Source organism: Amphiura filiformis, chromosome 20 (assembly GCF_039555335.1).
Source record: "Amphiura filiformis chromosome 20, Afil_fr2py, whole genome shotgun sequence".
Lineage (NCBI taxonomy): Eukaryota > Metazoa > Echinodermata > Ophiuroidea > Amphilepidida > Amphiuridae > Amphiura > Amphiura filiformis.
The window spans coordinates 37,880,439-37,903,575 of record NC_092647.1 but is presented as its reverse complement, the minus strand read 5'-3'; the positions used below and the strand labels follow the sequence as shown (position 1 = coordinate 37,903,575).

Sequence of the window (23,137 nt, the reverse complement as noted above, 5' to 3'; positions counted from 1 at the left end):
CTATTTATTGCCATACAATTCGGTTGTTTGTTGGCATTAATTCTTTCCTCTGCGGCCAGCGACGGAGTAAACAACGTGAATTGCTGTCAAAACAAAACATCAAGTAGGCAAAAAATGCTACTTGTAAAATCAAGAAATTAAAAGCGATGGCAGGTAAGTTGAAACTTTTTCTACCCAGTCCGTTGCAAAACTGTGAATTCCGAATTTTATCATATTACAAGTGACAATCACAAACATAAACATTAACATGTGAATGCATGCTTGATTTTTAAGCTTACCCTAAAAAAAAATTGAATCTGATAAAATTGAGATTCATGGTCATGGATAATGAACTTGAACCATTCACAAACACCAATTTATTTATTATTATGTTGGGGAGGTGTGATGCAAATACAGTTGCAGGTTAATAAAATGTGTCAATCCGTCACTTGTTCAGTGAGAGAGAAAAAACGGCCTAAATGTACGCAGCCTTTTTGCCCAGCGGCTTGTGCATTGGCCATTGCCATTGGATGCATCAACATTATGCTGGTTTCATACTTTCTGTCGCTTGCCGCTGATTGTACTTTTCTGCAAGTGGAGCGGCACACCGCTGGGCGGCAGCGGCATGACTCTGAAAGCCACTCTTGCCGCTCAGCACCGCTCCAAAATCATATTTTGTTCTCATACGTTAGATCGGCACCGCTCCGAGTTGATATATTGGCTTGTCACTGGTCACCGCGAGCGTTTTTGGTGCGACTGCGCAGTGAAGTAAAATCATCTTCAAAGCGGCAAGAACATATGAAACCAGCAAGGGATTTGCATTTAAATTGCATGTAAACCTATTTCATACACGACAAAGAATTTCTGTAATTTCTACTATTTTTCTAATATTAAAAACAAAAATCAAAATACTATTGTTAAATGCACCTACCTTCAACATTTTCAACTTTTAAAAAAATGAAACGATCATGCAAGATGCGAACGCATACCGGCATACGGTATATCGCATAGTACCGGTACACAGAACTGGGCGTGAGTGCAACTGCAATAATACAATATCTATGCTCTCTGGCAGTTTAAAACAGCTTTTCTGCAAAATTCTGATTGGCTATGTGGTTCTATAACTTGTATGAAAAGATAATGACACCTTTTACTGGGCTAGATCCTGAAAATTTCAAGCATACCGGTATTTCAATAGGGAGAAAAAACATACTCCAGGGCCAGGACATCCCCGGGAAGACATATGCATCGCTCACTGTTCTATAGAATTTCATTATTAAGTAGACTGAGAGCATGCATTAACACTATGCTAGCTGGCTGGGGTTGGAACTTGGTCTCCGGACCAAGAATTTAAAGGGGCACATTTTGAGAAGTCTTTATGTTATAAGTATTTTGATTTTGGTTACAAAGTTGGGTACAAATATTAAGGTTAAATAGGATTTTGAATTAGTTCTAGAAGTAGAACTATGTTTTGGGATTAGGATTGGAAATCAGAGTTATAAGCAAGGGCTTAGACAGTCAGTCATGTAGGGAGTGTTTTACACACCCAAATTTGGAAATACACACCCAGTTTTTGCCCACATGGCCTATACTTTATAAATTTACACACCCAGTTTTTTTAATTACACACCCAAACCTTCAAATCCTGCCTAAGACAATGGTTATAAGGTTAAAGGCCCATTCAGTGATTTGCTCATCCGGATGATCGTAAAATTCATCAAAATTCAGATTTTGGTACCGGTACCCTTTGTCATAGATGTGCTAATATAGCCTTTGAGTGTTTCAACCCGAAAGCATGGGTAGCGCTAGGCACGGACCCCCCTATATTTAAATTTTCTGTAAAGTTCAGGGGTCCCTGCAGACTCCTAGTTTATCAAACTAGTGCTACCGCACACATACTATTTATGCTGCATTTGTGCAACTCTGACTCCCCAAACTCTAATGCAGACCCCCTACTTTTAGGTTTTCTGCAAGTTCGGGGGTCCTTGCGGACTCTGGAGTGTTTTGTTTTAGCGCTACCCCTGCCCGAAAGCCGTGTATTTAAAGATAAAATAAGACATTTTACACGAATCTGTAATTTAGATACTGACAGTATCTAAATTAGCAACATGTATTTGAAAGGCGCTTCAACATCATCAGTACTGGTGTTTTCTTCGTTTCTTGCCAAATTTGTCATTTCAAAAATACCAAATGACAATTTGAATGACTTATCCTTCACTTTTAAGCAATTTATAAACACTTTTAATTTTTTTTTTACACTTGCGCTGGGATCACTGAATGGGTCTAAGGCTCATAAAGATATCTATACAAGCCGTCGTTTTATCTTTTCAGTTTCTGTTTCCGTATTCGTAACAGTTTTTGTAAGTCATTGTTATTCTGAAGTGGTAGTCTCCCAGGTGTGACCAATCTTTTATTCTAGCCTTTTGTTAGTTACTGAAAATTTGAAGCTCGTGAATTTCAGTTTTCGTTTTGGTAAGTTATATTGATTTTTGACATAAAACCTTGAGATGTGCGGTGTGGGTGCCAATCTAGACAGAAGAGTCTAAATTTTACGGTCCTAAATTCGCGGTAAATTGTACGGCTTCAATTGACTTGTGTTTGGTGTATAGCACACTTACGCCTAGACGTAAGTGGCTCGTAAAAAAAGTCTTGCATTGAAATATATACTAACCACATGTTGCCAAGTTATAAGCAAAAGTCTTTCATATTGGCGATGAAACAAGCGTCTAAAATAGTCAAATATCTCCCAATGAGGCGCGTACAAGTGGTGATTTGGTAATCATGTTTTATATTGAAACTGCAATACAAAAGAGTTGCATTGGAGCAAAGATAATTTATTCTATTCATGGCAAGCTAATCTGATAATTGGTTGGGCCTATATGCAAGACTCGGGTTTATTTTAAATGTTTATTTTTGCAGAGCTTATTTTCAGTCATGGATCAAATTCATACTGATAAATTTCGCGAGGGGGAGGGAGGGAGATACTTAAGTTGAGACTGAACAAGCGAGAGTGGGAGGGGGTGAGGCAGAAAGAGAGGAGAGGGAAAGACGGAAAGACTAGAAAGAGATGAACTCGAGAGGAGAGAGTAGGGACCGGGGAGGGAGTGGGGAGACTGATCATGGGGGGGGGGCAGGAGGAAGCAAAATAGGGAGATAGACATTGATACGGGGGAAGGGCGACACTGTGGTCCTGCACAAGTGCATGGGGGGGCGATATGCTCATAAGCGGGCCTTTTGTGATTTTAGAGCTTATTTTCAACGGTTTTAAAAGAAAAAAAAAGTGGACTTTATCATTCGGATTGGCATGCATCAAAGACGAGAGGGCGCTAGGCCATTAAAAACAGCGGTGTTGTCTCTCCCGCTGTTATTGACATAAGCAACTGCCTCTTTTGAAATAAGCTGATTGGTACTTCAAAGTTAACAACGAAGTAAGGTTACAGTAAACTTACTAAATCCCTTGCGTTTTCGTATCTGAACAATAGACTTACGGAAACTGAAAAGATAAAACCCGGGGATAAAACGAGCCAAGCTGTTACAGCAACTGGGAGAGGGCTTCATCAAGATCATATACTGTGAAATCAGTCACTCTCTTACTCTCTGTGTAATTTGTTCAGGAAGGAGCAGGTCATTTGTTCCCATGTGTCTTCAAGAAGGGGATCGAGCCATTCTATAATCTTGATACGGATCCACAACCCCTATTTATACGTCTGTAAAAATAGCTTGGGATAGGTTATAGTCAAGAATTTAAAAAAAATGTTGCAGCAGGGTGACACTGGTTGATGGATTTCAATCATTGTGTGTATTTCATTTGATTGGTATGCAGCCCTCGAATTAACCCACGGCACCCATGCCATTTTGCCGTGGGTGCCCATCCCCACTACCTAATGAAGTTGCTGTTGGTGCCCCAGCCCTGCCCCTTCATTATAAAATGATCTATATGTTTGTGTGTGTTTTCTTCACACTTTTGAGAAATTGCCTTGGTGCCCTTCTCAAATTTTCAACAGTAATTGCCATGCCCTCTTGAAATATTACAAACTGCCGTGCTGCCTTGCCTTTTCAGTGAAAATCCAAGGCAATTGCCCTAAAAAAGTTGTAGTGCCCCTTCAGATCTTTAATTCAAGGGTGGTCTGCATGGCATTTGGGATTTGAGATTTAAGGGATCAAATACATATTGGGCTAAATTCCAGATGAAATCCATACACCCTAGTAACCTTACATTGTATAGCAGGTAGATTTCAAATGTCCCAGAGCCAAATATGCAGGTAATCTGATTTGAAATTCACACTCCATGTGTGGAAGAGCAAGTCTTCCATAGGGGTGCATGGATTTCATCTGGAATTGCCCATTTCAACATAATTACATTAATGGTCTACTATACTTTCAGAGTACTCGACAGGACAAGCAAATTTTGCACCCCCACCACAGGGGTATCCACCTGCACAGCAGCAAGGGTATCCTCCACCACAACAACAAGGATATAATGGCTTCCCTCCGCAGCAACAGGGGTATCCTCCACAGCAACAACAAGGGTTCCCACCTCCTCAACAACAACAAGGATACCCACCCCCTCAACAACAACAAGGATACCCACCCCTCAACAACAACAAGGATACCCTAGCGCACCTCCTCAACAACAACAAGGATACCCACCTCCTCAACAACAACAAGTATACCCTAGTAGCGCACCTCCTCAACAACAACAAGGATACCCACCCCCTCAACAACAGCAAGGATTTCCACCTCAAAATGGACAGCAGGGTTATCCCCCGCCTCAACAACAAGCTCCTAATCCACTAATGACCGACGGCGACACACCCGCAGTAGCACAGCCTCAAATGCAAAATCAGTCCATACCAGGTCAGGTGTCGACACCACGACAAGAACAACAATCAGAGGGTCAAGGTAAGTGTGCTAAGGGGCTGTGGCATAATGATGAGCCCCCGTGGAGGAGGGGTAAAATTTCCAAACGGCTCGCCAAAAATTGCTTGCCCCCCTCTCAGCCTGCCAAAAATCGCTTGCCCCCCCTTTCTTGGCCTGCCCAAAAATCTTTGCTCCCCCCATTGCACATGCCAAATTTTTAGGATCCCATTTTGCAAACTTTGAATGGGCTACATGTTGCAAGCGCAGCGAGCAGGAAAATTTGCATATTTAAGCTTTTCCGTACTGTTTTCCTAAGCCTTTTTTAGAGCGTTTTATTTAAATCGCACCCCCAGAATGTGTGCCAAGAATCGCTTCCCCTTCCCCCTTGGCTTGCCAAAAATTGCTTGCCCCCCTTTCGGCTTGCAAAAGTTTCTTCCCCCCCCCCCAAATTTTACCCTCCCACCAGGGCTCATAATTATTGCACAGCCCCTAAGTTAATCAATCTGAACAGATGAAAAAGAATTAAAGCACAGTGGAAAAGAGGAGTCGTAATAAAGTAAATCAAGGTCTCGAACAAACTGAAAGTAAAAAAAAATAACTGAAATGATATTGATAAAATTTGCTTTTAAATAGAACTAGTACTATTATCTATTCCAGCTCCAGTGACACCTCATTAATTTCCCTGGACCTTTGGATGCATTAAAATAGCATTTTTACCTCGAAAAATCAATATAACAGGACCGTATGGTGCTAGTTTTTATGCCCCTCCCGTGAACATGAACATGTACTTATTAATTGAAGATTTAATTAAATATTGCAAGTTGTAATAAATCAATCTACATTGTACATATATATGGCTTGGTATACCTAGTATGTAATACCTTTTTATTTTTCCCTTAATTTCTATCCTAGCATGGAAACCAGGGCAAACAAGTGGTGAGAATGGACCAGGATATAAGTGGGACAACACCCCAGACTCAGACGCTGATGAAGATGGGCCAGAAAAGGAGGATGAGGGTCCAACAAAACCAACAGAACAATTTGAAGCCATTACTGGATATGAAAATGTGGAGTACGATAAAGGTACGGTAATCAACATACCTCGAAAATATATTGAAAGCTTTGTTGGGTTCAAATGTTGAGGGCCCTCCGACAAATCCATCTGGACCCTCACATAATTATTTGGAAGGACATTGATAGAGGGCCTGAATTTATGTAACATACTGTAAAATAACTTCGTTTTGCCAGCATTTTAATTTCGCTAGCACCTTCAATCACAAAATTAAATTGATGCTAAATAGTTCGATCATTTATAATGGTCTTACATAACAAGAGGATGCAAATTTGCCCCCCCCCCCCCAAGTTCATGGGTTGCTGTCTTGCTGATTAAGCCCTTATCTGAGACCCCTCCATTCTTCTAGTGAATCATGGGTCTTGAATATGTAGCTTAATGCCACATGTAAATGAAACAATAAAAAATTGCCAAACTTGATCTTTTTTCCCCAGAATGTAACATTCCACCACCTGTGTATGTGCCCCCGTCAGAGGATACTAGGCCTGTAGAAAATTTCTCAACGTAAGTATATAGATTTGTTTTTCAATGTCTTTGAAAGCTTAATACCTAATACTGTTGCTATTTTTAATTCTTTGATAAAAGTGTACATGCTGAGCATTGTTTCAAACGTGTGAGCATACGTTATGGAAACTCTGATTTTAGTGATGGACTGCTTACATGTAGTAACAATGTTATGATGCCCCCAACTTAATCCACAAAAGGCTATAATACGCACTCTCCTGAGATCAAGTATTCAAAGACATCTTTAAAATGTTAAAGGAACATTCACACTGGTAATGCAAAAATATTCAAAGAGGAAAGTTCGACTTAATTACTAAAAATGTCCTCGTTTTGCTATTTATGGTGCCAGGCCCGTATAGCCAGGGGGTGCGACACACCCCTCCAAATTTGCAAAAGTATACAAAAAGTCCAAAAATTTGAGAATTTGCGAGCATAGCGAGTCAAAAATATTGATTTTTAAACTTTTTTGGTCAAGAAAGATCTAAATTTGGGGAAGAAAATCCACTTTTCACAGAATTGCCCCCCCTTGGAAAAAGGTCCACCTTTTCAAAATCAGTACCCCCACAAAATATCCTGGCTTCGGGCCTGTATGGTACCTCCTAAAGCCCCACCCCAGGCCTCACCCACTTGCAAAGCATCTTCTAGGCTCCTACCCTGGACTGCTTACTGTTGTCAGATGTTGGTTATACTCCTTCATGTAATTTTACATGAAATTAGGGTTAAGGTTAGGATTAGGGTTAGTTTAGGGTTATGATTAGGATTAGGGTTATGATTAGGATTAGGGTTAAGGTTAGGATTAGGGTTAGGGTTTGGATTAGCTTACACGAAATAATTACATGAAGGATCGAGATGTTGATAAAATACTTTTTGCATCAATCCCTGCATCTTCCACCAAAGTGAGTCATCATATGATGTCAGACTTTAATTGGGATCAGTCTGAAGTATTTATGTGAGAATCAATGGTTTTAGATTGCATGCATATGCATGTATTGTCAGGAATAAATGCACGAAGTACGTATTTTATCAACATCATAAAGATAACAAGCTCTGGAGTAGGAGTTTATAAAGCTTCTTGGATAGACATTCAGATCTGATTTCTTGAAGCTTGGCTAGTGGCCAGGCTTCCTAAGCCAGCAGACTAGCCCTACCAATGTGGACCCATTTATTGATTTATCTTTCCAGGTGATGTATGATGTGAAATTGAAAGCTCTGGTATATGGCTAATTGGGCTTGAGCCTAATGGCTTGGGAAGCCTAACCATATTAGCCATGGTTTGAGAAACTGGTCCTTATAGGCCAAATTTTGCAACTGGACTACCGTGATTTAGTCAAATAGTCGCCCCCCTCAAATAAACGCCCCGCCACTTTTTTTCAACCAAGATGTTTCAAAATTCGATATTTCCATGCTATCTTGTGTAGTAAGCTTACCAAGTTGCTCACATGGTTGATAATAAGCGTCAATAAATGGCAAAAATCGCATCCGAAACCCGAAGTGAACCAAAAGTCAGTGTCAAAAGGTCATAGTTCGTCATTTTAGCGTGACTTTTAAGCTTACCTAATGATTTTGGGAAAATGTAACGCTCGGGGCGCGTATTTGACTTAAATACGGTATGTACTAGACTACTGATGTAACTTGCCTCACTCCAAATCTGCTTCAAATTAAATGCCCAGGCTTTAATTTTAGGATTTCAGGGTCTTTGCATACGTGGGTATGAACTCGAGTCCAATTCATTTAATAGCATATAGAAGGTTTTAATGAAAACATTTATCTCATTTTACCTTGACTCATTTTTTGTTTGATTGTTTGTTTGTTTGTTTGTTCATATAGACCTGATAGCCTCAGCGAGGATGATGTAAGGCAAGCCATTTTGACATTTGTTGACAGACACTGTTGCTATGGCAGCAAACCAGCTAAAGAAATGAGATTTAGTTCTATTACACCATCTAGTGCCCTTCATGTAAGTATTGAAGGAGTCCAATAGTATGTGTCATCATGTTTCTTCTTGTTTTTATCTGCTAGTATTCCCATGTCTGACTCGTTGTTTTCCCCAGAGTTGTATTGTAGTATTTTTCAAAACTTTGATGAATATAGCCAGTGGAGTCCCCTTCCCAGGCTTTAGGTTAGAAATACCGGGATGAGGAAAATGTATAGAAAGTTATGATTGTAAGAATACCTCAATTCTAGATAATGACAAGATTTAAATTTACATATTTTTTTCAAAGTGTGATCCCCAGCTTGGAATTGTTCTAAATTTGGTAAGCACATAGTTCGAAGGGTGCTGCCAAATTTGAATTTTGCCAAGCTGTAAAATGTTTCATGTTTTGCATAATCATACAGTGCAAAAGTATGTATTGTTAAAATTTGCTGGATTTATTCATCAAATCAAATATAAAACAAATATTTAGGTTTGGATTGGGATGTTGTTGTCAGAAATGCTTACATGTAAAGATTGTCTGTTTATTCTAAGAAAATCTTGACCTACTTGAAAATTCTTTTTTATTGGTTTGCCTTCCAAACATCTTTTGGTGACAGGTTTTTCAAATATGAGGGTCTTTTGGTGACAAACATGGGGGGTGTTTTGGTGACGAGTTTTCCAAACATGGGAGTCTATTGGTGACAGGTTTTCCAAACATGGAGGTCTTTTTTATAGTGATGTTTGCCAAACAGGGTATCATTTGGTGACAAGTTTTTTTAAACATGGATGTTTTAGTGACAGGTTTTCCAAATGTGGGGGTCTTTTGGTGACTGGTTTTCCAAACATGGGGGTCTTTTGGTGACAGGTTTTCTAAACATGGAGGTCTTTTGGTGACTGGTTTTCCAAACATGGGGTTCTTTTGGTGACAGGTTTTCCAAACATGGATATGGGGGTCTTTTGGTGGACATGTTTTCCAAACATGAGGGTCTTTTGGTGACAGATTTACCAAATGGGTCTTTTGGTGACATGTTTTCCAAACATGAAGGTTTCTTGGTGAAAGATTTTTCAAACATGGGAGTATTCTGGTAACAGGTATTCCAAACATGGAGGTCTTTTAGTGACAGATTTTCCAAACATGGTGGTCTTTTGTGTCTTCCAAACATGAAAATCTTTTGATGACACATTTTCCAAACATGGAGGTCTTATGGTGACACATTTTAAAACACGGTCTTATGGTGACACATTTTAAAACATGGGGGGTCTTTTGGTGACAGGTTAATTACTTTTACTGAATAATTATTTTTCATATCATGCACTTATTATACAGTACCAACTTGAAACGTACACAGAGGGCCGTCATACACGCAGAGCACATCGACCATACATAGGGGGTTTTGTAGATGGACCACACTGTGGGAGAGCACCTGCGCCATGGGAGATTGAGTGCCATACAACCCAAATGTATCAAAATCAGACACAGATAAAAGAGGTGCCACATACCTCTGCTATCCAGGTAAGAAAGATGATTTCATTTAAAAAAAAAATTTTCTTAGTTCATACATGAATTTAAAAATGATATGAGCACATTTTCCAGATATCTATAGAAAATTTCAAAAATCACCAGTATTTAAACCAATTTAATGCAATTTTGCAACCCATTGTTATACCAGATAACCTGCATCTCTTCTCATCCACACATCAGTGATATATGTTATGTCTCAAAGCCCCTGCACGTTTTTGCTGAAATGGGCAAATTCATTTTTATTAATTTTTTTTTTTATAGTTTTTTGCTGTAAAATCATGAAATTCTGAGAAATATTTTGAAGAAAATTTACTTGATTCTATTATAGGTATCAAATAATTTATATTTGTACTTCAATTGTGTAAATGAACCACAATTTTATGCTGTGTACTTTTGAACACTTACAAATGACATCTTGATTTAAAAAAAATCTTTAAAAAAATGCATTTGTTTTTTAAACTGCCATGGGCTTTGAGACATAACATTTATTTTTTAGCCTTATCCCCTTTTCCACTAAGGAGGATCCCTTCCCAGCCTCCCCTGAACAACTAAATACTATGCAAATATTGACGATATATAGGCATTGTAGGTCAAGTTCTGATTAATTTCACCCAATAATAATAATCTCTTGCCATAATAATAACTTATAATTTTTCACAAGGTCATATCTTGAAATCCTGTCCATCAAATTGAACTAAAATTACACACAGATTTACTTCAATACTCTACTCTTAACACATGTCAGTAATCAAGCAGTTATCCAACTGACACAACAGCAAAATGCACTGACATGGGACAGCTTCCTGGACCACATTCACAGCCTAGCCCTGTTTCATGAAAAAAGTGTATGAAAAGCAGAAAGCAGCACCGTTTTATCATCTGTGCAAGGATCTTGTGTGCATTCTCACAGATTTTTTGTCCTGGGTGCCAAATGTTGGGCTGTGAAAGTGAAGGAAGTCCAGGAAGCTGTCCCATGACAGTGCATTTTGCTGTTGTGTCAGTTGGACAACTGCTTGGTTACTGACATGTGTTTTGAGTAGAGTATTAAGGTAATCCTGTGTGAAATTTTGGTTCATTTTGATTGACAGTATTTTAAGATATGACCTTGTGATTCACAAGTTGTAAAAAATTATAAGTTTCTTTTTGAGCTCAGTTTATGTTGCATGAAAGGAAAAAAAGATCTGATACAAACATTTTCTCAATAATTCATAATGAGTATCATTTCCATTGTTTGATTCAGACCTGTTTCAAATGCTGTGGGCGTGGCTTCTTGAGGTGTGGAAGATGCTATGGGCGTGGTACGGTAAGTGTTGGAATGTATTATTTTGGGTTTAATTCAGATATCTTCCTGACTTCTCAGACAGTAGATTTTGCTCAATGTCCCAAGTTTATCTTTGTTTCAAAATGCTGAGATCGTAGGTTAGCCTAATTGTTTAAATATTGGTCCATGCAGGAACCAAAGGCTTTATTTGTACTGGGCAAAACATTAGAATAGCTATCGCACCCAGATTTTAGAGTTGGGGGTAAATGTTAGGATTTAGAGCTTGAGTTTGGGGTTTGGGTTAATGTTAGGTTTAGAGTGGATTAGGGTAAGGGTAAGTGTCCCGGGTATGTTAGGTTGTCGTAGAAATCAGTAGTTATTCTCCTTTTCTTAAAACAACTGTTCACACCAGCAAATGAGAGGATTCAGGCTGTTTTACAAATTGCTGTACCCCTTTATGTGCATGATACATTGCAAATTATAAAACTTGTGAATATGCCTTATAAGTATGTACATTTCTTTAGCACTTTTTTCCCATTGTTTGATGATTTTTATTACACTTACGCCTTTTCACAGGTGCGGTGTGGCTCATGTGGTGGCGATGGCAGAAGAAGAGTTCGTGTTGGTGATCATTATGAAACAAGATCCTGCTTTAGTTGCGGAGGTAGAGGGCGAAAGAGGTTAGTTTTATAGGAAGGTGAGGCTGGGACCCTTTCTGAATGAATACAGGCTGTCTGTACCTGATGTACCTTAACTTTTTATACTAAATAATTTAAGAGAATTCTAAGTTATCTGCCCCAGTTATCTGCCTGATTACAAAAATTATCATGCCGACATAGGGATATATACACATGCTGATATATTGTAGTTGTGTTGCAAATTTGGAACCAATCTGATATGCTGTGGATACATCAGGTTATGTCCAGCGAGGTCATGTCACACTTCCGGTGTGACATGTCCAGAACTCCGATACATTTTCGGAAGCGACAGACAAATTGCAGAACAGCGTGCCAATTTAAGCTTCCTGTAATATCTATTGCACATAACATACGAAGTCACAAACTAATACAAACTTCAATATGAACTTCAAATACACCAGACCAGCTGTTAATCATTACCGATCCTTCAGAACGTTTTACTCTTGCAGCTGTTTGATGTAAAATGCGACTTCGCTATCTCCATTTTCCCTAACGAAACGTCAGGTGTTGTTTACAATTTTGCCGGAAATGTGGGAAATCGCCAGGCCTCCTTCTGGAAATGCGCAAGGCATTGTGGGAAATTGTCAGATCTGTGCACGTTGTGTAGCCTAAGTTCCTTGGCCCCGATCTCGAAACAATAAACATGGCGGAATAAAATGACCGTGCGTAAGCAGTAAAGGGACTGGTGGATCAAACCTATGTAACTCATCGGTCTGACAAGGTCAGGTCATTACGCATCATCAGAGTTGGTAAATACGTCATCTGCTTAATTATTCATAGCTACGCTTGAACCGCTGGAATACATGGATTACGCCATTGTTGTAGCCGAGAGAGCAAGCGTGAGGTCTGGACACTTTTCGTGTTCTGGACACAAATTTGTCATAAATATATTGGCGATGTCCAGTATTTAAGGGCACTTTTACATACAGGTACGTTTGCTTGTGATAGGGTAGATTCGATAGCTGTACAAATTGTACAAAATATCAATTTCATACTGACCTCAAATTGTTTACAAAAATATATTGGTCCACACGTTGTGCTTGTATTTAGTTGTTCGACGTTTAACATCAGGTATTAGCATATCAAGGGGTGTTTGATGACATGCAGCAGTACTGGGGGTAAACACCCACCCATCACAATACAATGATATTAAAAAACTCTTTTATCAACAAATGATTACTTTGTATATTTGTAAACATAAATATTTTATTTGTATTTTCATTTTTTTATAGATGTCACCGATGTGGAGGAGATGGTCGTGTCACATGTCATGTTTGCGATGGATATCGTAATCTACGACACTTTATTGAGCTGGTTGTGAAATTGTAAGTAATCAACACCACCACTCTTTTTGTTGAAATAATAAGTGTCCTTTGAGCCTATGGTATGTGTAATAGGAATAAAGATAGACTTTGGATGTGAGACAATGTTTGGGAATGGAACGCCTCCATTTGGCTATTCAAGTTAAAATCCATACGCTCACCTTAATCTCCCACACAGGGAGTGTGAATTTCAAATGGGGTTACCTGAATGTGTGAAACTCCATTTGAAATCTATAACCCCTGTGTAGAAGATTAAGGTCATGCCATCCATAGGGGGTGTATGGGTTTCTACTGGAATAGCCCATTATTTTCTGGGTCAGAATTTCAACGAGAATCCATCCTTGCAAAGATGCTTGTCACCATATTGACGAGAGCTTGAGGATTCTTGTAAATAATAAGCCAATACACTATAGTAGGAATTCCAATTGAATGAACGCAGCTTTCAACAGCTGCACTCAATCCAACCGCGATCGTATATCGCGTATTTCAAACTACAATGCGAACGCATGACCTTGGATACAATGCTAACCAATCACGAGTGCGTTGGCATGGTTGGATTCACTTCCATGTTACTCACGCACAGTTGCACACACTGGCGTACATCACACACGTTGTGATATATTGCCATGCTGTGTATTTTTGGTATTGATACTGTGTATTTTTAATTATTCTAACTGTGCTTCAGATTGCTGCGCATATCTGTTTTAATCAAATTTTTTGAAGTAATTAGGAGTATATTTGACCACATTGTGATATATTGTTGTACTTAATGCCATGCTGTGTATTTTTGATGTATTTTTATTTTCTTTGTACAGCGCATTGGTCCATGGGAAATGCGCTTTATAAGTTCTTTGAAATAAATAATAATAAATAGTGTGCGCGGAAGAGGTTGTTGGAAAATTTAGCCCTTGTGGAATGCCAAGCTGGGTGACAGACAAGACCCTCAAGTTAAGATCAGAAAGAGACGCAGCCAAGAAGACGTATCTACTTGTTAGAACTCACCATGCCAGAGAAGTGTGGAGAAAGCTCAACACCCAGCTCAACGAGTCATATAGGGCTGATGAACTTGCCTCTATACACAGGCAGATGGAAGACCTGCAAGTAGCAAATGAAAATGGCAATTACAACACCACATGGAAAATAATCCATGACATCTCGGGGAAGAAGAAGAGAACAAATCCCAAAGTGAAGAAGAGAGATGGGACAATCCCCTCAAGCGACAAAGAACTACTTGCTGAGTGGAAGGACTACTTCTGTGCCTTGCTGAACAATGACAATGGACCACCAACATCTGATCTCCCACCACCCGCCGACCAGGACTTGCCTATTTGTGCTGATCCCCCTACCCTGGAAGAGACAAGAAAGGCCATTCAAGCAATGAAAACAAACAAAGCTGCTGGACTGGACTGTGCGATTACCGCTGAGGCACTCCAAGGTGGTGGTGAAGCTATGGTAGACATCATCCATAAATTCTGCGTAGAAGTTTTTACAAAGCTTACGCCACCAGAACAGTGGATTACTAATGTTATTGTTCCCCTTCCAAAGAAAGGAGACCTCAGCCTCATGAACAACTATAGAGGAATCACACTGATGTCAGTTGCAGCTAAGGTGTACAATAGGATCCTACTGAATAGAATTAGGGACCATGTTGATCCTGTAATAAGAAGTAACCAGGCCGGATTTAGACCAGGCAGAAGCTGTGCACAGCAAACGCATATCCTCCGTAGAATCATGGAGGCTTTCCATAGTTACCAACTTCCACTAACTATAACATTAATTGACTTCAAGAAAGCCTTTGATTCAATCAACAGGAAGATGATGTTTTCCGTTTTGCGGCACTATGGTATCCCTGAGAGCATTGTAAAGGCAATACGTGTACTGTATACTAATTCGCAAAGTGCCGTATTGGTAGATGGCAACATCTCGGATCCCTTCCTAGTGACTACTGGAGTATTGCAGGGGGATGTTCTGGCCCCATTCCTATTCATTGTTCTAATCGACTATTTGATGACGATGGCTACCGAGGGGAATAACAGCGGTGTTGAAACACACCCACGTCGCTCCAAGCGTTATCCTGCCAAGGTTTTGAACGACTTGGATTTCGCTGATGATATTGCCTTGCTTGAATCTTCCATCCCGCGGGCACAGGCACAGCTGACCAGAACAGCGGCTGCAGCAGAAAGCCTGGGTCTCATCATCAGTGTTCCCAAAACTGAGTACATGACCATCAACTGCAATCCTCAGCCACCACTCCAAGTATACGGAGAACCCATCAAGTATGTCACTGATTTTAAATATCTTGGTTCCATGATGGGCTCTAGCACCAGTGACCTCTCCCGACGGAAGGCGCTTGCTTGGTATGCATTTTGGAAACTGGAGCATCTGTGGAGAAGTCCAACAATCACTGTTGCAACAAAAGCTGTTTAACACCACTTGTGTTACAGTAATTGCTCTATGGCTGTGAGTCCTGGGTGATATCTACTGATATGGAAAATAAGATCAACGCTTTTGGTACATCATGTTACAGAATAATGCTGAACATCAAGCGCACCGACCATGTTAGTAATGAAAGGGTCTATACCATCACCAACACTGTGCCTCTTATCAACTCTGTCAGATCACGACAACTACGATTCCTGGGACATATCCTGAGGATGCAGGAAGATGATCCATGCAGACGATATGCTCTCTACACCCCATTACATGGTAAAAGAAGACCTGGGAGGCAAAGAACATCCTACTTGTCTTATGTGCAAAAACTGTTGGGGGATTTCGACAACTTTCTACTGCCAGATGCCATTGCCACTTTGGCTTCAGATCGTAGTACATGGAGAAACTTTGTAGTCGCCTGCTTCGCAGCCGAATGAAATGAATGAAATAGTGTGCGCAAAAAATTGTCACGCTATTGAAAGCTGCGTTCATTCAATTGGAATTCTCACCATAGTTTAATGGGAGAGAATACAAAGATTTACATCAAATTCTGTAGCCAGAATGTAAATGTATTCTTGTTGTATGTAATGAAATAATATAAACATCAAATCTAATTATTGCTTAAGGTGGGTCGGAGCGGTGCTTGAGCTAGCGATGTTTGTGGTCAAATATTGAGAAAAATAAAGCTTGCACTCACAGAGAATGGTATATGTGTTCAATATTTGAGATATCCCAAGGCTCCGTCATTGTAATGGGTGTTATTTTTCCCCCATATGCATGATTTTTCTTGGGAGGAGGAAATTTAGCAAAAACTTCCATTTTGGCCTATTATTTGTTGTAACTTAAAGATCCATTCAGTGATCCCAGCGAAAGTGTAAAAAAAAAATTGTTTATAAATTGCTTAGAAGTGAAGGATAAGTCATTCAAATTGTAATTTGGTATTTTTGAAATGAAAAATTTGGCAAAAAACAAAGAAAACAGCAGTATTAACGAAGTTGAATCCTCATTAGAATACATGTAGCTAATTTAGATACTGTCAGTATCTAAATTACAGATTCATGTAAATTCCTTATTTTTGTCTGAAATACACGGCTTTCGGCTGAACCACTAGCAGGCTATGTTTACATATTTATGACAATGGCAAAGGTACCAAAATCTGAATTTTGATAATTTTTACGATCGACCGGATGAGCAAATCACTGAATGGGCCTTTAATAACTGCAATACATATGGAAATATAATGTGACCAGTGGCTTCCTCAACTAATTTCTTATAAGATCCAATGTATTACCCTGCAGAAATAAATTGCATTATTTAAGCAAAATTGGAAAAATTGGAAAAATATGGCTTGAAAGCTCTGACTTGCTTGAAGTTTTATGATTTCATGAGTCCCATATTCAAAAGCCACTTTTGGTATCCCTTGTACAAACACACAGGACCCAACCAAGTTCTGAGATGCCTCATGATTTGTCCTTAATTCTTCATTTTTTAACTGCTATACTTTACAGCACCAATCATCTAAGTGATTACATCTTGGAAGGCACTGACATGCCGGATGAACTGATTAGAGATGTCAGCGGACAGGTCATCTTTGAACAGTCTCTGCCTTATGTAAGTCTATTCATACCGTAAATGTTCGCCTAATGGCGCACCTGGTCTCCTTTGCTTTGGGGTAATTACAAATAGAGAGCTCCCTCCTCTAAAAATCCCAACAAGAATTACGGGTATGTGCCCTTATTTGCTGGTGGGATTTTTATGGGAGGGACTTTTAGTGTGTATCTAAAATTTCAGTTATGTCAAGGGAGCCCATAGCGCCATGAGGCGAACGTATCAGTACGGTAGTTTATCTGACCCAAATAAAAAAAACAGGCAAAAATAAGGTCTTCATACTCAGGAGCTGAGTGTGGACAGTTATGGGTTCAACTTGTGTGATAACAAAGTATTCAATGAGTGTCATCCATATCTTGGGATCAGGTATGTCATGATGCATCATATGGAAAAAAAATATCTGTAAAATTGAGTCTGTTGATGAAATACAATCAGATTTGATGAGTAATTAAACTTAGGGACTTTCAGCCGGGACTAAATTTAGTGATCAACTTGTTCTCATCTTCTGAACAAATGGGCTTTTGGTGTGACAATAATTAAATATCATTGGGGTCATGGAGACAAAATGGTCTTTCAGCACAAGTAGTGTGTCTTATAATCATAGCACCCTGGTGACACTCCCATATCGGTATGGGTCATGTGCCTGTCAATAGACCTTCTTTTTTGAGGCAAACTCTACACCCAATGACAAAATTTTTCATCAGCTTACACCAAATGGCCCTCTCTATTCTTAGAAATGTACACCAAATCCGCACATTTTTGCATGTGTCACACGCATTTTGAACAAATTTTTGTTGCCATAATAGCTTCAAAATTGCAACTTTTTGCAAAGTTTTGAACAATTTTGCCCAGGAAGTTACTTTTTCATGATCAATGACACCCAATTTTTAACGTCCCCACACTGAATGCCCCCCCCCATTTTTCCTGCACTGAATTACCCCTTTTTTAACAAAAAATCCCCACCGATATAGACCCTACAGCTTGATCAGCTCGTAATCGGCAGGAATTGTTTTAAAAGCTTTTATCACTATGCCAAAAAGTAGACCCATGTTAAGAGTGATGTAGTTGAACTTCATGTGTTAGATGGGCATGGTTTAATTTTGTAGTCCATTGTTATTTGGCATTCTGCAAAATTCTTAGCAATAATTATAATAATACCCTTTGTTTATTTTCTTGAATAGGTGTGGCCTATATCTCATTACCCTGTGCAGCAGATCAATGAGAATTCCATACGGATTGTGAACGCTCACCGTGTAGCTTGGCCTAATGAGAGGTTGCTTATGCAGGTAGGTAGTAATGTTAATTAAATCCCTTGAAATTTGAATTGAAATGAATTTTGGGTGATTTTCATTCCAGTGGATTTGGCGTGGGCGTGGGCGTGAATTGAATTGGAATTGAAATCAATTTACTGGGTTGAAATAACATTAGTAGGTTGCAATGAAATGTTACAGGATTCATTTTTCAGGGAATTCTTAAATAGATTGTCAGTGTAAAGTTTAAACCCTGAATTTGTCAAAATGTCACTCTCCAAGTTTTAAACAAGGTTTAGACAATGTTTTTGTGCTAACTTTAATAGCAAATCACTGATTTATACCTTTAACCCCCTGAGCACTACCTGCCGATCTTACATTGCCTCTGATTGGTCAATTATGTGATATCTTTACTTTAATCACCAATCAGAATGGTGCTTTGCAAATAATTCACCCCCAATTTTTTTGGTGGTGAAATTATTCCAACAATGTCGCTGATTGGTCCAATTGATAATGAAAACTTCTTTTTGACCAATAGGCAGGTAGTTCTCATAGGGTTAAGAAAAGAAACTTCCAAATGCTTTCTTGAAACAGCATTTTAGGACCTGTGTATGTGATGTTTGTTAGTAATTGAATTCTAATTTGTTATTTTATCTTGCCACAGCGTCAAAACCTTAGATCAGTGCCTGTATCTGAAGTTGCCTATACCTGGAAGGATGTGAACACACGTTTCTGGGTTTATGGATTTGAACATGAAGTTCACGCTCCTGACTATCCACATCAGTGCTGCTGGGGATGTAATGTCTTGTAAGAGGTTGTAAGTCATTGTTATAGGATGATATCATTATTGGGGGGGATTTCATGTCATTTTATCATACAGGGTAACATGATGAAATACATACATATGCATTCCTGGCTTTTATGGATTTAAACACAAGGTCCTCACTCCTGATAATCCACACCAGTGCTGATGGGGATGTAATGTGTTGTAAGAGTTTGTAATTAGTCATAGTTATGGGAAGATGGACTGACATCAATGTATGTACAAAGTATGTAACACCAAGAAATACATAAGTGTAATATGTGTATGTAGCATTTTGGGGTATAGATTTGAACACATGGTTTTCGATCCAGGCTATCCACATCTGTGCTACTGGGGATGTAATGTGTTACAGTTTATTCACTTCGAAGTATGAAGTTAGTACGCAGTAAATTATGCAGTTTCTGTGTGCCGTAATGTCAAAAGGAATTAGCACACACAAATGCATGAGCGTCTTAATACCCAACGCACAATATGCTTATGCAAAATGTGTGTACCTTACTTTGTGGACACACTATAGAGATTTTAAAGTCATAGTGGTTTATGTACCTTTCTGTGTTTATGAAGCCTTTCTGGACTACTACTGTATAAGTGGTAATTTTCGCGTACAGTTATTTTCGCGATTTGGAATCAGAGACACATTTTCGCGAATGTTATCTTCGCGATTGCCCAGTCCTTTCCTATACTTGTAATACATTATTGCATACATTCGCGTGGTGTTATTTTTGCGTTGGAGCTCTAATCGCGAAATTCGCGAAAATAAAACCCTCGCGAAAATTACCACTTATACAGTGTCAGTGCAACAATGGGGATGCAATGACATTATATGATAACGGCAAAGGATCTATGATGTTATTTGCACAATAACAGGATTCTTAAAACTTCCTCAACTCACCTGGATGTGAATATTTTCTAAATACAAGGCAAATTTATGCCCAAAAGTTTGTGGGGGGTTTCTTCTTAGGTTGGACTTCATGTATTATGATGGACCTACAATTGCATTTCAAAGAATTTAATCATAAAAAGATTTTATTAAATGATGATAATAATAGATTTAAAAACAAATAATACACTAAAGACAAAATGTCCAATAGTTTGATGTTTTATATTTTTGAGGGAGTGAATATGAATTTGTTTGAAAAAAGTTGTATAGCATATGAAGTTTAACCCTTAGTTCAGAACCGTAAGAGTGACAATATAGCTATATAAGTTTAGTTAATCAGTTTTTATGAAAAGTTTGGAGTGAATATAGCAATGAACTGATCCCAGGTAGGAATATGGAATACAAGGTTGCTGTTTGATTGCCTATAACTAGTCTCTTAACCTTTAACCTTAAAGAGTATTTTATAATTATTCATGTGGAATCTTACAATGTCTACCAGGGACCTTTGGCACCTCCAGACAATGTATAACCTGTTTATTAGAACGGGGTCATGCCAGGGCCACTAGATGTTATGCAGCATAATTAGTAAATGAAGTACGTTTCTTGATGTGCCAACCAGCCAATCAGAAACCCACTTCCGTGTTAATGCTATGCATGCACATACTAAACAGTGGCAAAGTATTTAAGTTCTCTGGTAGTAAGTGTAGATCATAAGTTTAGGTTAATGACTTGCTAGTTTAGGAGTTTTTTGTGGTATTGTGAATTGTAAACCTTTTACTTTTGGAACAAAGAGATTTCATCAGGTCACTCTATTTGAAAACCACCCCTCCCCCTTCAGGACGATTTTGGATTTCTAACCAAATTGAACAGTTTAAATCATGGCAGACCCAACCACTTTAATCCATAAATAGTGGAAAAGGTTGGGATTTCAAACAATATTGTCCAATTTTGGCCAATTTGTGCTAAGTTCAACTTGATTTTATAAATTTCAACAATTTTCAAGTAGAATTTAATTTAAAAGTAGCCAATATTGAGCACATTGGATTGAACATAGGTACAACTCAAATTGGGATGGCAGGGGTGTGAGGATTTTAAATTTAATAGCCACTTGTGGGTTCAGCCTTGGGTCAGAAGTCAAGAACAAAATGTTTAGTTGAGTTTTTAACCCATAACTGATCAAAGTCATTTACATTAGGGACCGTTCACAAACACTTTAGGGGGGCTGATCCAAAAACAGGGGGAGGCTGAAAAGTTTTGACTCCCCTAAGGTGGGCCCTGAAAAAATGACCACAATTTTTCCTGGGAAAATTGAGTTTATATGCTTTTCTATGGGGTTGACCGATAATTTTCATGTCAAAAAGGAGGGGGATGGGGCTGAAATTTTTGAGGTCTGTAAAGGGGGGGCCAAAAATTTTTGTGATGAAATTTGTTTGCATCAGGCGTGTTTGTGAACGGTTCCTTAAATGACAACCAGAACTTTTCAATGTTTTTGTAATTACAAAACATTTTCTTCATGTAGTCAAAATGTGGTCTTTCCATTCAGAGAGGAGGGTTTTCCCTGGACAAAATGTGCTAATATTTGAATATATCTGTAGAATTCAAAATATCTGATTGGGCTGAACAATATTGTGTGCAATATATATTTGTTAAAGTCTAATTGTCTTATCAAGTGAACTCATAAAGTGACTATATTTTTCACATCAATTGTACAAATAGGTTAGTCATTGGTATTATCTTTATATATTTATGTATGGTATGTATATTTAGCAAGTGCTATGCAATTGCAATATTGTGTATATAATATGTTTGAATGTACTTGTTTTAATTCTTTTCTCTGTAACTGTGAAATTATTATAATCTGATCTACTGGACTTACATTTTTGATGAGTGGCAATATTTCACATCCTATCTCGGATGCATCATCAGGCCAACTGATGTTAAAGCGGCAAAAGTTTGTTGACCTGTGAAGAGGATGTTACGTCACAGGTCGAAGATGAGCCGACTTTTGCCGCTTTAACATCAGTTGGCCTGATGATGCATCCGAGATAGGATGTGAAATATTGCCACTCATCAAAAACGTAAGTCCAGTAGATCAGATTATAATAATTTCACAGTTATTTATACCTGGATGAATGATAATCTTCATAATCGTCTTTTCTCTGTAGTTTCTTTTAAAATGAAGCTGAAACTAATCCAACGACTGTGTTGTTTTAAAATGTAAACTTTGGACAATATCCACCATTGATGTTTCCGTCCATATTATATCTAATCCATCCACCATTACATTGCCTTCCAGAGAAATATTTAATTTTATATTAATGATCTTGTATATAACATATCCAAATAGCAAATGGACTATTTTACCTCAACACCAAGGAATACCAAGTATACAAAATCTGAACTTGTCTTTCATGGTTATTGTTAACTAAAAGGGCATTTCGTGATCCACAGCATCATCCCCCCACTTTTCTCAAAAAAAGTTGAGATTTTTATATCACTGGAAACTAGGGTGCATCAAATGCCCCTCATGTCAACCATATTTTTTGCTCCTAGTGTCAAACTGTGCCATTTAACTAGAAAATCGTCCCCTCCAAATTTAAATTCAATCGGAGGTTGGGAAGGGGTCCACTGTGAGCTTAAAGTTCGGACAGAGGCAACCAGTAAAAGTCCGGCCGGCAGCTATTGTATTATATATACAGCTATACACACACATTAATAGCTGCCTTTAGTGAAAGTTTTTATATTACATCATATCTCAGACAATAAATGGCACAGTTTGACACTAGGAGCCAAAAATATGGTTGACTTGAGGGGCGTTTGATGCACCCTACTGGAAACCACTGGCTACATAATGTTTATGTACACAAATTTCTTGCAGATTAATTCGTTTAGCAAAGATATCGTGAAATTTGAATTTCGTTTTGGTATACCAGAATGAAATTACAACACATCGTCTATAGAGCATGTGTAATACACATAATCGTACATAAGTCGCAAACGCAAAATCAGAATC

General features: G+C 38.6%; 1 protein-coding gene across 1 annotated transcript; it reads left to right on the top strand.

Annotated features, from left to right (window-relative positions):
* The first annotated feature begins 35 nt into the window (after nt 1–35).
* Nucleotides 36–20,270, top strand: LOC140142811 (protein SSUH2 homolog). Its single transcript, XM_072164818.1, is given in 13 exon segments — nt 36–153; nt 4,364–4,575; nt 4,578–4,881; nt 5,752–5,922; nt 6,346–6,415; nt 8,243–8,372; nt 9,658–9,843; nt 11,093–11,155; nt 11,690–11,793; nt 13,044–13,136; nt 17,072–17,174; nt 18,353–18,457; nt 19,086–20,270. Coding segments are annotated over 13 exon segments (1,695 nt in total). The 5' UTR covers nt 36–146; the 3' UTR covers nt 19,233–20,270.
* Nucleotides 20,271–23,137: the final 2,867 nt, after the last annotated feature.